This window comes from Aquarana catesbeiana, linkage group LG06 (assembly GCF_042186555.1).
Source record: "Aquarana catesbeiana isolate 2022-GZ linkage group LG06, ASM4218655v1, whole genome shotgun sequence".
Lineage (NCBI taxonomy): Eukaryota > Metazoa > Chordata > Amphibia > Anura > Ranidae > Aquarana > Aquarana catesbeiana.
In genome coordinates this window covers 46018801-46033006 of record NC_133329.1, presented here as the reverse complement: position 1 = coordinate 46033006, position 14206 = coordinate 46018801, and the positions used below count along the sequence as shown (strand labels likewise).

The window sequence follows — 14206 nt, the reverse complement described above, 5'->3', positions numbered from 1 at the left end:
ATCTATAAGAATCACAAAAATCTAGAATATATCAAGTCAACCAAATGTTTAAATCCCCAACTTTTGGATACCCAACTCCAATCATGATTCTTTACTGAGAACAGTCAACCTGGACACCATCGTCCTTTCTAAAATTAGTGTCAGGAAAAGGTTCACCCGTTGGAGGCACTGTCGGTCCCGTGGATCGCAGTACCGGTGTCCACCAGCGGGTGTCTTCTAACACTCAGGATCTGTAGTGGAGGGATTCACCTGCTGGTGGCACTGTTACATCATTGGGCCGTAGTACCAGTGTCCACCATCGGGTGTCTACCGGCAGTGTGGAGCAGACAGCACCTCCTGCGATCAGGTGTCACTTGAGGCTAATTACAGGCATGCATATAAATACCCGGCTGATGATTGCTCTCATCGCCTTGGTATCGTCCTTGCGCCCTGACCTGCTAGCCTGTAACCTGAGCCAGAGCCTGTACCTGATCCTGATCCTGAACCTATCCTGATCCTGTCCCTCCTGTGTTCCTGTTCCCTTGCATCCTTGCCCTTTAGCCTGATCCCATAGTCCTTCCCCCATCTGCTGATTCTCTGTGTATGACCCTGGCCTGGCTAACGTTTGTGATTCTGGATTTCTGCCTGAAAGAACATTGTTAGGTATGTTGTTCCTCAGTTCATGCTGATCAAGTGTTAAGGGGTTTCCATCACCTTTATCCCCACAGGCATGCTCCTGTGGGCCTGGGGCCACTCCTCAAAAAGAGGAGTCATGTTAGAAGAGCTGGGCAAGCTTTTTCTTCTACATCTGCTGCAAGCACCACTAGGAGCAAGAGTTGCCACTCTCCCTTACCAGTCTGACACACTACCCACTGTGATTGGCCAGCAGTGGTGCGCCTCCACAGACAGGATCCCATTTGCTAGGCAGCAGTCAATTTTCTGCCTCTTTGTGCCTGATTGGCTGTGGCCCAGAGCTTGTGATAGAATCTGTTTTCTAGCTCACACTTGGTCTCGTCTTGTCTTGCTTTGTTACTGACACCTTTCTATTGATAATGGGCATTAACCCATACTCTGATATGTACTTGTAGCACCCTCTACTTTAGATAGGTGCTAGAGGTAGATTTTTGTGAGTACAAGTAAATTTATTCAGGCCTAGCTTTAAGCTAGGCCTGTTTGTTTTGATTTGTGTGGTCTGGGAGTGGCCTAGAGTAGCAGCAGGTTACCTATATGCAGCATCATTTCTCTGTCACCTCCCTTTGGCTTCTAGAGGCTTCTAGAAGTGAGGTGGGGAAGAAAAGTGGAGTGGCATGAGGTGTCTCAGGGAGCCCTGACCAATCCTCAACTAGGATTGGCAGGGGGCAGGCCTCCTTGATATATCCAGGGTCAGCCCTGCTGGGGAGGAATTGTCAGGTGGAAGAACTGAGTATAGAACACTAAGTTTTTGGGGCCTTTGAGGTGGCTCCCCAGTCTGGGGGGTGACCTTGGGCTTTCCATTAATCGGCAAGGATCTGGACAGGAGGCACAATAAGGGGAACCAAAGAGGACAACAGGAGCTAGTGTTGCTGGGCAAATTTTCAGGAAGAATCCCCCCAGATCGCAGCCAGGGGAGCTGGGGAGTGCCAGGCACAGTTGGGAGAGCTGGGAGGTATGCCGGAGCGGGCTGGGAGTGTGCAGTCTGAGATGGGTGTAGAGCCAGTGGGAGAGACTGTGTTGTCATGAGCAGAAACAACAGGCAGCTGCAGCCAGGAGGGCTAGCAGGACCTGAAGAGGACTGACTGGGAGCCGTAGTCCCCCATAGGTCAGCTAGCACTAAAAGGACTTTTTTCTACTGTTTGTTGCTACATCATAGGGGCCCGCGGTCCCTTGCCGGCAAATGGCAATCGCGGTCCCTTGCCGGCAAATGGCAATCGCTGAGGCCTAACTAAGTGAGAGTTGGGCCTAACCATGTGCTAGCTGTACCAGAAACCAAGTATTGTACAGGAGAGAGGGAGTAACAGCATACCTCCCAACATTTTGAGATGGGAATGAGGGACACCTATTAGCAAACGTATGTAGGCGTAGGACACGCCCCCTGCCACATCCCGTAAAGGAGAATTAACCAGAAAAAAAAGGTTAATTAAACCCACAAGGGCTTTTTTTACCACTACTATTCCTTTATATTGGCTCTTAAAATTTACAAATGCAGCAATTTAGAATTTGGATGAAAGGTTTAGCACTGGTTGAAAGATAAAAAGTGCATTTTACATACAACTATATATAGATCAGACCAAAATGAGGGACAAATGAGGAGGAAAGAGGGACAGAGAGACATTGCTCCATATCAGGGACAGTCCCTCGAAATCAGGGACAGTTGGGAGCTATGGTAACAGTCTGCATGATAGCATTGTGCTGAAGGACATTGGAGCTCAAGTCGAGTGTAAATAACGGTTTCAAGTGATCAATCTATTGACTTTACAATTAATTTCTGGGCATCCCATAGATCCCTTATCCCCATCCAAGTTCTAATCCCTCAATAAACCCACAAAAACAAAGCTAACGGAGTGTTCATTGTCTTGGAGTGTCTGGAAGTGAATGCCGGGCTGGGGCGGGGTGACAGGTGGGCCACATTACTCAGCAGCCCCTGCGGGGGTACCACTACAGACTCTTCCTCTAAAGGCTGCCACCCCTATCTTCTACCATCTTATCAGATTACCCCTTAAAACGTCCCAGCCCAGAAAATAGCCTCGGATTATGAACTACCTGCGAATATGTTGCTCAAGTCCTGGGGACATCCAAGGACCAGTAGGCATACTACCTTAAAACAAAAGGCAGCTGCTAGAGGTGAAGCTATGCCAGCACCAGGCTATTTTCACAAAACAGGACGTACACCAGATTTCTGGATCTTCTGACTGTTTTGATAGAAGTTTTCACTACAGTTCATCTTTTTGTTTTTTGCATCATAAGATCAGTTTTAATTGTCCACATTTCTAAAGATTAACTTTAAGCTATTGTATAAAAAAAATCATATATGTATGACACCAACCACAGGTTTACTAAATCTTACCTTGTAGATTGTGTATTCTCTTCCTTAAAAGACACCTGAGCTTCTGCCCCTGGAAGTAAAGTAAAGGCAGCATGTTATGAAGTTTCCACACCATGCATCATTTTAAAAAAATCTGACCTAATATTGATTATCGTAAAAAGATAAAGGACTGTTGTGAGAGTATGCCATAATCATTTAACCTTTATTTAAAGTGGATGTAAACCTGAAAAAAACATTTTTTAATGAAGACTTCTACCTTGTACCATAGAGGATGCCAAGTCATCTGTGCCCAGTCTTGCCACAAAGAGTTAATCCAGCTCTGAGCAATCCTCTTGTCTTTTTTTAATAAGATAAAAAAAGACAGATAAGTTTGTGTCTCCACATCCCCCACTGCTGTGACTGACATCTGATTTCTTTATCTCATGCATGAGCATGAAAGCACAGAGAGTGTTATGATTCCAGCTTCATATCCCTCCTCCTTTCTTCTCCAACTCTCCCAGGATTGGCTGCTCCACACTGCAGCATGATTGGGCTGAGTTTTGACTGGATGTTACTCAAAACTCAGGAATAGGAGAGTGTAGAGGTGAGCGGAGAGCCTCCATCATGACTCCACCCACCAAGCTCTGGCAAAGAGACCCACCCACTGATTCCATAATTTTGCAGGGCTTCTACTGCTGAAGGGGGTGACATTTGCAAGGTAGGGATACATGCAGGAGGCTTGCATGTATATATACATTAATACTGTGCCATTAGCTTATACTGGGTGAGTGGTGGGTTTACATCCACTTTAGGCTATTAGGGTGCATTGGTCCACATTTCTATAGTGTCACATGTTTTTACCTTCTAACCCTAATTCTGCAGCTCCATCTTCCCTCTCACAACTATGTGTAAAAAAAAGGTACAGACTTTTGGGATGTCCCTAAGCAGTATTAGTTATAGTGGTGGGTCAGAACAACTAATCAACAGGCAGGAACCATTCCAACACACTCAGAATGCTGCTTGTAAAGCCCTACTATCGAAACTAGCATCAATAGAAATGGTCAACTTTAAAGAACTTGGTAAAGGTGTGAACAGATGACAAAGTAGCTGATTTGTAAACTTGAGAGAAGGAGGCAGAGTGATGAAATGTTAGGACATGTACAGAGTCCTATAAAAATGAACAGGGAATGGGGAGGTTTCCAGCCTGAAAGAGAGAGGGCTTGAACTATCTTCTGACAAATCCAACAAAAGATAGTAGATGGTAAGGCTGCTGTCCCTTCCTGGGACCATCTGGATCAATGAACAAGGAATATGTCTTTTCAAAAGGGGTGATAGAATTCAAGTAAGCTCTTACAACTCTAACCACATCCAACATATGAAGAGTCACTTCCTTTAGGATGGGCAGGACTGAGACATAAGGATGGCAAAACAATGTCCTCATTCAAATAAAAAACCAATGCAGCATTCGGCAAAAAAGAAAAATGGAGAATGGCCACTTTCTGAGAAAGAGTCAATAAGGGAATGTCCCAAATAGACTTATAAGGCAGTTTCTGAAGGGTAGAAAAGCACTGACTGTAAACCAGGGTGAAATATCGGGTCTTGAGAAAGAAGGTCTGGACGAAGTGGGAGATGCTAGGGCACAATGGAGAGTAGCCGAAATAGGTCTGTGAATTAAGCCCTGCATAGCCAATTCAGGGCCACCAAGAGGACAATAGGGCCTCCTTTTCTATCCTCTGCAATAATCTCAGAAGGAGTGTCAGAAGAGGGATAAAGGCATAGAGGAGAGTGTACCTTCCCCACGGGGCTACTAGAGCATCCAACGCGTGAGTCCATGGATCCTTTGTTGTGGCCACGCATTTAGGAACCTTCTGATTGAGTCTGGACAGAAATAGACCAGTGTGCCCCAGCGAAGGAAAATCTGTTAAAAGAGAACTAAATGGAAGGTCCATTTACCTTGGTCCAGACATTGATGCCTGAGATTGCCTGCCTGCCATTTTGTCAATTCAGTAAGAGCCTGACACGCTAGGGTAGAGGCTAAAACTGGACAAATCAAGACTCTAGTGACCGATTACATGAAGTGGTTCTGAGGAAGAGGCTATACCTCGAAACGCATCAGACGGTTTACTGTGGGATGTTTCCATCTGTAACATAATACCATGGATGGAAAGCTGCTATGTATGTATTTGATATGCTGTATTTAAGCTCATGTTTGTGAGTATCATTCCTTGTTTTTACTTAATAAAGCAAATTATTGAGGATAATGCACTAGGCCAGTGCGCCCTCTGTTTATCTCTGAATTTCAGTTCATCTAGACATCCCCAGTCTTATGAGGGCAGCAAGGTGGCACTTATCCAGATACACCAGGACAGGAGCCTTGAGTAACACCACTGTTGGGCCCACCTTCGGGAGCAGGAGATATGTGTTTTTTTTTACCGAGTACATGAAGCAAGAGAAGCTCTTTACTTATCTATCAGAAGGATCCCTAAAAGAGGTAAACACCTAAACATTAAAGCTACTTTCACATTAAGACATCTTCAAAAGGGTAGATACAGCAAAGTGTTTTGGTAAAGTAAAAGGCTTAGCTGAATACTTCCAGTTCTTGTAAATAAAATCATCAAACAAGGTATTATAGAGGAAACCTTAGAGGATCACCTATGCTTGTGGGTCGGAAAAGGGACAGCTGAATCTGACACAGAAGAAGACTCCTTAACCATTAAAGTGTTACTAAACCCACAACAGTAAAATCTGTCTGTATATGCAGCATAGCAGGCTTGTTATACTCACTGTAGAACTTAAGGGATTAATCCTCTGCATTGTGTAAAAAGCCTGTTTTATCCTGTATGCACAGATCCTCCCCCTCCTGCAATATCTATCTTGGGAAGTCCAGATAACACACAGGCAGAGTAACCAACCTGCACATGCTCAGTTATGTCTTTTATGCTGGAGAGAACAATTACTTGTTCTCAGAGATAGCCAGGTCACATGATATTGACATCACACATGTGGGCGTGCATACAGGTTATAGTGGAAATCTCCTCCTACCTGAACTCTCAGCACTGGAGAAACTGTGCAGTTTATCATGTAATCGTGATATACATATCAGCGAAAAAGGTATCTAGTGGCAATATTTTAATGTAAAAAGATTTATAAGGTGTGGGCAGTGTGGGGTTGGTGGATGAACTATTTTCATATTACTGGGTTTAATAACACTTTAATGTCTCCCTAACAGCCTTGATGAGAGCCACTACCAGCTCTTTTTTACATGCCATCTTAGCTGCTTGTAATTCATCTTCATTATAAGAAGGGAAACGGAGCCTCTCCACCTCTCTAGACCTGTGAGAGAGGAAGGCTCAAAGTCCAAGCCATCAAATGTGGATGCATGCAGAGGAGGGCATTTTTAGGGGCCTTTTATAAAAGTGTTCTCTCCATGCTAGAAGCAAAAACCTCCATAGCAGTGATAAAGTTATCAAAATTTAAGGGTGGCCCAAAGAACCCTGACTCCACTTGAATTGTGTTCGAGATCAGAGCTTCCAGGACAAAGGGCTGACAGGCAATGTAGAGAAGGTCTGTATGGGAAAAGATTCCAGCCACCCCACAACTTGCACAGGAGAGAAGTGCTTAAACCACCTTCAGCCCACCCTTCTTTGGTCGGTCATGGCTACCCATGTGAAAAGGATGCAGGCAAGGATAATATAATTCTCTAGTGGGGAACACTCTCCCCTTGGTCACAGCACCCAGGAGACAACAGCAGCGGTGTTCTCAGCTCCAGATCTGGCAGTGTTCCCACGGTGTGTGCGCAACTGCCCCTCAGAATACAGTGCTCTCAGTGAGAAGTAAGTGAGGGCATTCCCTAGAGAAACATGGTCGCCTTAGTAAAATCCAGCCCTAAGGCTCAGAGAGAAGCAGTATAGGTCTCTACAATATCACCTAGCGGCCACTGCTTTGGAACTACAGCAGAGTCTGCAAATTCCAATCTCACAGTAAACCTAACAAATGTAAATGGTTGGAATCTCAGGAAGGGGGGCGGTGGTGGGTTGTGGCACTCATCCTCCCGAGGGGCAATGTGAATCATTTGATACAAGATCTGATGCACTCTCTCCAAGAGAGAACACACTTACAGAGTACATGTAGTTCCACAGATGGCTGGTGCCTCCAGGGATTAATGAATACCTCCTGATATTGATCTGGGCGAGAAAACAAAGATGATAAGACAAAACGAAGCTTGATACGTCATACACATGCAACAAGCAGTAGGTACCCTCTGGGCCCTCCAATCTGTGTGCTTTCAGAGACTGCATGTGTTTGGAGGCTGTGTTGGGGGGGGACTACCATGATTTGTATAATCAGCCTGTTACCCAGCACCACAGTTGATTGAAGACAAAAATCCATCGACAGGAACAAAAAACCTGAAAATAGGAGGAGAAACATTTTCTAGGTCCTAACCCCTAAGCGCAAGGCAAAAACTGGATGTGTGTTGCACCAGGTAGGTATGCTGCTCCTGCAGGTGGCACAATACCCAATGGTCTCTATTGATCCAGCTGTGTCCTTCAATGTATGAAAGAGAAAAAAGTTTTGCTTACACTTTAATCAAGGTTTACCTGGTGGGAGCGAGGAAAGGAAGCCAAATTCAAGTTTTACATCACAAGACTGCTGATGTAAGCTTATTTTTGTTTATTATTATTCTCCTGAAATGCTGAAATGGAGGTGGTGCTGGTGCCACAACACTGTAAGTCCTTACAGTTACTGTAAGGTACCTGGTAGGAGAGCCTGACTGTAGGAGAAGACCTCTCATACAACGCTGGTTCAGGAGCCACTGGAGTGGGGACAGTGGTCTCCTGAGCACAGTGGGGTAGGAGTGCCTGTATAGTCTCTGATGTGGAGGCAGAGATCCCTCCTGGGATGGCAGGGCTGCAGGTGAGTGGAGACTGGAACAGCAGTAACTGGGCCCACTGGGTTGCAGGTGAGAGGAGACTGGAACGGCAGCAGGCTTGACACACACTGGAGGGAGAGATCACTGAAGCTGAAGCTGAAGGTGCAACAGCAAGTGGACAGCAGGCACAAGCAGAGTCAGACAGTCCGGGTCGGCAGGTAGCTGGCACAGGTACTAACGGCAGGCAAGGCAGAGTCGGTGAACAGGCAGGGGTCGGCAACGGTAGCAGATACAGACAGAAGAGTAGTCAGACAAGCCGGATCGGGATTGGAGCAGGTCGGATGGTCAAACAAGCCGGGTCAAATCAGGTAGCAGATAATCAGGATACGGGTCAAACAGGTTCACAGAGCTGAGACGAAGCAGCGATGTTCTCATGGAACAGGGGAACTTTTATGTGCTAAAATGGCGCCAAACCGGCGCTAACGCGAACGCGCGCGCGCCCGTGCGCGCGCACGCGTGAACGCACGCACCCGCGCCGCGCACCAGCGGCGCGGGTGATGCACAGCAGTTTGATGCCGTGTCTGAACGGAAGCGCGCCGGCGCATAGGCGAGTGCAAGTGCCCCGGACTGGTGCTGGTAGATCCCTGACATTGCCCCCCCCCCAAGGGGCAGCCTCCGGATGCCCAACAACCTCTTCTTCTCAGGATGAGTAGAAAAATAAGCGCGCACTAAACGCCTGGCATGCACATTACTGTCCGGTTCCCATGAGTTACTTTCTGGGCCGTAGCCTTTCCACTTGATTAAGAATTGGTTCTGCCCTTGCCTTCTTCTACAATCAAGGATAGCCTCGACCTCAAATTCCTCGCTGCCATTAATTACAACAGGTTCAGGGGGTCTTGTGCCCCTAGCAGGAAAGGGATCAGGTACAGCAGGTTTAAGCAGAGATACATGGAATACTGGATGAATTTTAAATGAATCAGGTAAAGTCAACTCATAAGATACTTCATTGATTTTCCTTCTGACTGGAAAGGGTCCCATGAATCTAGGTGCCAACTTCTTAGAAGGACATGCTAATTTGATATTAACAGTAGAAAGCCATACCTGGTCGCCAATTTGCAAGTTCAGCTCCCCCCTTCTTTTCCGGTCAAAGATTCTCTTACCATCTGCCTGAGCCTTGGATACTGTTTCCTGTAACAACCGGCTGTTGTGACTGAGGAACTCCACTGTACTTTGTACTGCTGGAACCGAAGACTCTGAAAGGAAATCAGGTAGAAAGGTTAGGTGAAAGCCATAATTGGCGAAAAAGGGAGATTGACCGGTGGCAGAATGTTTGGCATTATTATAGGCAAATTCTGCTAAGGGTAATAGAGATACCCAATCATCTTGTGTGAATGATGTGAAGCATCTAATGTATTGTTCCAGGGTCTGATTAGTCCTTTCTGTCTGACCGTTTGTCTGAGGATGGTAGGCCGAGGACAAGGCCAATTCAATCTTTAGGGTTTCACACAGGGATTTCCAAAAACGTGAAGTGAATTGAACCCCTCTATCAGAAACTATGTTTACAGGTACTCCATGAAGTCTGATGATCTCCTTGATGAATATGCGAGCAGTTTCGGTGGCAGACGGGGTTCCCCTTAAAGGTAGAAAATGAGCCATTTTGGTTAGACGGTCCACAACTACAAAGATAGCTGAGCATCCTTCAGAACATGGAAGTTCCACAATAAAGTCCATAGAAATCATTTTCCATGGTCTGTCGGGTACAGGCAATGGTTTCAATAGGCCCCAAGCTCGATTCCTGGACGACTTATTCTGGATGCAGATGGGACAGGAACTAACATACCTTTCACAAAAGTCTTTCAGATTGGGCCACCAGAAGGTACGCTGCACTAGTTCCAGGGTCTTGCGGACTCCAAAGTGGCCTGCCAAAGGGTGGTCGTGGAGAAGTGTTAAAACCTTGACCCGAATGTTTTCAGGAACAAAAATTTGGCTTCCTTTCCAGAACAGACCATCTCTTCTTACTAAAGAAATTCCAGTAGGCCTGGCTGATTCAGAGGATGCTTCCTTAATCAGGGAAAGTAAATCTTTTTGCAGCAGTAAAAAACTGTTTGCGGGTAAGATGGTGTCAGGAGTGGATAAGTCCTTAGGATTGTCATGCATACGTGATAATGCGTCTGGTTTGATATTTTTTATGCCTGGACGGTACGTTATATGGAAGGAGAAACGTGAGAAAAACAGAGCCCAGCGGGCTTGTCGAGGCTTCAGACGTTTGGCAGATCGTAAGTACTCTAGGTTTTTATGGTCAGTATAGATTAGTACTGGATGCATAGCCCCCTCCAACAGGTACCTCCATTCTTCTAGAGCAGTTTTAATAGCGAGAAGTTCTCGGTCACCAACGTCATAATTCTTCTCCGCAGGGGAGAGTTTACGGGAGAAGAACCCTACAGGATGCATTATCTCTTTGCTACCTTTGCGCTGTGAAAGAATCGCACCTACCGCAATCTCGGAGGCATCAACCTCTAAAATAAACGGTAGGGATGGTTCAGGGTGACTGAGGATAGGTGCTGAAGTAAACAGTCTCTTGAGATTTTCGAAGGCGTCTTGGGCAAGTTGGTTCCAGGAGAAATGGATATTTTGTTTGGTTAACTGCGTGATGGGTGCAATTATGGCTGAGAACCCCCTGATGAATTTTCTGTAGAAGTTTGCAAACCCCACAAACCGTTGAACTCCCTTCTTGTCCAAGGGTACCGGCCAGTCCAGCACAGCGGACACTTTTTGTGGGTCCATCTTGATGCCTGTTGCGGAGATGATTAACCCCAGGAATTGGATGCTCTGTTGTTCGAACTCACATTTCTCCGCTTTTGCGTACAGACTATGTAAGCGGAGACGACCCAACACCCTGCGGACATGTTCCTGATGCAATTCACGGGATTCTGAAAAAATCAAGATATCGTCCAGGTATGCAATTACAAACACATCTAGAAAGTCCCTGAGGACGTCGTTAATCAGGTGTTGAAAGGTTGCAGGGGCGTTGCAGAGTCCAAAGGGCATGACCAGGTATTCATAATGCCCGAATCGGGTTCGGAATGCTGTCTTCCACTCATGTCCAGCACGGATACGGATTAGATTATATGCCCCTCTTAGGTCAAGTTTGGTGAAAATGACGGCAGTCCTTAATTTTTGAAAAAGTTCAGGTATCAAGGGTAGAGGATACCGATTTTTGACCGTGATCTTGTTTAGCTCACGATAATCGATACACGGCCGGAGCGACTTGTCTTTTTTGGTGACAAAAAATATTCCGGCACCAGCTGGAGAGGTAGAGTGGCGTATAAAACCTTTGGCCAGATTCTCATCTATGTATGTCTTTAGTACTTCCTGTTCCTTCTCAGATAAAGGAAAAATGCGTCCGAATGGTATCTCGGATCCAGGCAGCAAATCAATGGGGCAATCGTAGGGCCGATGAGGTGGTAGAGAGTCTGCCCCCTTTTTACTAAAAACATCGATGAATTCATGATATTGTTTAGGTATGACCTGGCAGAGTTTCTGGTCGGTGTCTAAACAGAGTAGAGTAGATGAAGAATCCGAATCTTTCTTTAAACAGTGTTCAAGACAGTAAGAAGATGAGAATTTCACTTCTCCAGATGTCCAATGAATGTATGGGTTGTGGGCCTGCAACCAAGGAATGCCCAGGATGATGGGAAACATAGGTGAGGAGATGACATCAAGAACCAGCAGTTCCTTGTGTTGGGAGGAAGTAGAAGCAGGCAAAGGCAGGGTTTCTTGGGTTACTTGTCCCGATCTGATGCGGGAACCATCAGCTAGAAACACAGCGAGTCCATGGGTCTTGGTTTGTAATGGGATGTTATGCTGGCTGGCAAAGTTTGAGTCAATAAAGCAACTGCATGCTCCAGAATCAATGATGGCGTTGATCGTTATGGTCCCTTCTTGCAGCTGTAAAGACAGAGGAATGGCAATGTGGGTAGAGTTCGCAGACAGAGCAGAAAGACTGGTATATACAGAAGATGGGCACTTACTTAACTTGACTGGACAGTTCAGGACATAGTGCCCAGTCCCACCGCAGTAGAGGCACAGATTGAGTTGCCGGCGCCGGGCCCGTTCTTCAGGCGACAAGGCAGGTCGCATCAGTCCCAATTGCATAGGCTCTGCAGAGTCAGGCAAAGCATTAGCTGGATTTGAACTGGATGGGGGTAAGTAGCGTGCTGCCGGGAGTGGTGCTCTGGCTGTCATCCACATCGGGCGGGATTGTAAAGCGGATCGTTTCCGAACGACGTTCCCGGATTCGCTGGTCAATTTGAATAGTCAGATTAATTAATGCTTCAAGAGTGTCTGGTACACCCACTCGGGCAAGTTCGTCCTTTAAACCTTCAGACAGACCCAAGCGGAACTGATGACGCAGGGCCGCATCATTCCACTGAGTGTCCGCACTCCAGCGTCTAAAGTCCATGATATAGTCTTCCGCAGGTCTGCGACCTTGCTGGAGCGTGAACAGTGCTGATTCAGCTGTAGCAGTCTGTTGAGGGTCCTCATAAATTTGTGCCATGGCTTCAAAGAAAGATGATAAAAACTGGGTTAGAGCTGAGTCCCCCTCAAGTAGACGATGAGCCCAGGTCTGAGGTTCCCCTTGTAGGAGGGAAATCACAAACCCCACTTTGGTGGCCTCCAGTGAAAAAGTTCGGGGCTGTAACGCGAAGAAGAGCTTGCAGGCGTTGCGAAAGGCCCGGAACTTGGACCGGTCTCCAGAGAATCTATCAGGAGTGGGAACCTTTGGCTCAGGTGGAAGCATTACAACAGAAGGACCAGGAGCCGTCTGTGCTGGGGTTGTGGCTGAAGAGGAGGCCAAAGGGTTAGGCCCTGCTAGGTTCTGGACTTGCCCCTCCAATCTGTTGTAGTTATCCTGGAGAGATTGTACGGCTTGAGTGAGGGCCGCAAGGTGGGTGCATATTTCTTTCAAAGGAGAGGTATCTCCTGCAGGCTCAGTCATGGCTGCTTCGTACTGTAAGGTACCTGGTAGGAGAGCCTGACTGTAGGAGAAGACCTCTCATACAACGCTGGTTCAGGAGCCACTGGAGTGGGGACAGTGGTCTCCTGAGCACAGTGGGGTAGGAGTGCCTGTATAGTCTCTGATGTGGAGGCAGAGATCCCTCCTGGGATGGCAGGGCTGCAGGTGAGTGGAGACTGGAACAGCAGTAACTGGGCCCACTGGGTTGCAGGTGAGAGGAGACTGGAACGGCAGCAGGCTTGACACACACTGGAGGGAGAGATCACTGAAGCTGAAGCTGAAGGTGCAACAGCAAGTGGACAGCAGGCACAAGCAGAGTCAGACAGTCCGGGTCGGCAGGTAGCTGGCACAGGTACTAACGGCAGGCAAGGCAGAGTCGGTGAACAGGCAGGGGTCGGCAACGGTAGCAGATACAGACAGAAGAGTAGTCAGACAAGCCGGATCGGGATTGGAGCAGGTCGGATGGTCAAACAAGCCGGGTCAAATCAGGTAGCAGATAATCAGGATACGGGTCAAACAGGTTCACAGAGCTGAGACGAAGCAGCGATGTTCTCATGGAACAGGGGAACTTTTATGTGCTAAAATGGCGCCAAACCGGCGCTAACGCCTGTGCGCACGCGTGAACGCGCGCACGCACCCGCGCCGCGCACCAGCGCGCGCCCGAGCGCCGCGCTGATGCACAGCAGTTTGATGCCGTGTCTGAACGGAAGCGCGCCGGCGCATAGGCGAGTGCAAGTGCCCCGGACTGGTGCTGGTAGATCCCTGACAGTTACTCTTGGTGGGTGCTGGAACGGGCCCTGCTGTAAAATATATGATCAAGACTTGTAAATACATGCCCCTGTTGAACAGGGGCAGAAAAATTGGGCCTTAGGCACTGGTGCCACAACACTGCAACCCCTCACAGATGCTATAGTTGGAGCGCAGGAATGAGCCCTGCTGTAAAGTACTGCATCAAAAATTGTAATTATACGCACCTGTTAAACAGGGAATAAAAAATTGGGCCTTGGGCACTGGTGCTGGTGCCACAACACTGCAACCCCTCACAGATGCTATAGTTGGAGCGCAGGAATGAGCCCTGCTGCAAAGTATTGCATCAAAAATTGTAATTATACACCCCTGTTTGGGGATTAAAAATTGGGCCTTGGGCACTGGTGCTGGTGCCACAACACTGCAACCCCTCACAAATGCTATAGTTGGAGCGCAGGAATGAGCCCTGCTGCAAAGTATTGCATCAAAAATTGTAATTATACACCCGTGTTAAACAGGGGCTGAAAAATTGGGCCTTGGGCACTGGTGCCACAACACTGCAACCCCTCACAGATACTATAGTTAGAGCGCA

At 47.2% G+C, this 14206-nt stretch overlaps 1 protein-coding gene across 1 annotated transcript in view; it reads right to left on the bottom strand.

The window, feature by feature from the left end:
- Nucleotides 1-14206, bottom strand: part of LOC141148367 (uncharacterized) — a 636575-nt gene that overhangs the window by 150748 nt on the left and 471621 nt on the right. Inside the window, exon 12 of the mRNA XM_073635776.1 lies at nucleotides 3023-3071. Within this exon, the coding sequence (XP_073491877.1) occupies nucleotides 3023-3071 (49 nt within the window). The remainder of the gene's footprint in view (nucleotides 1-3022; nucleotides 3072-14206) is intronic.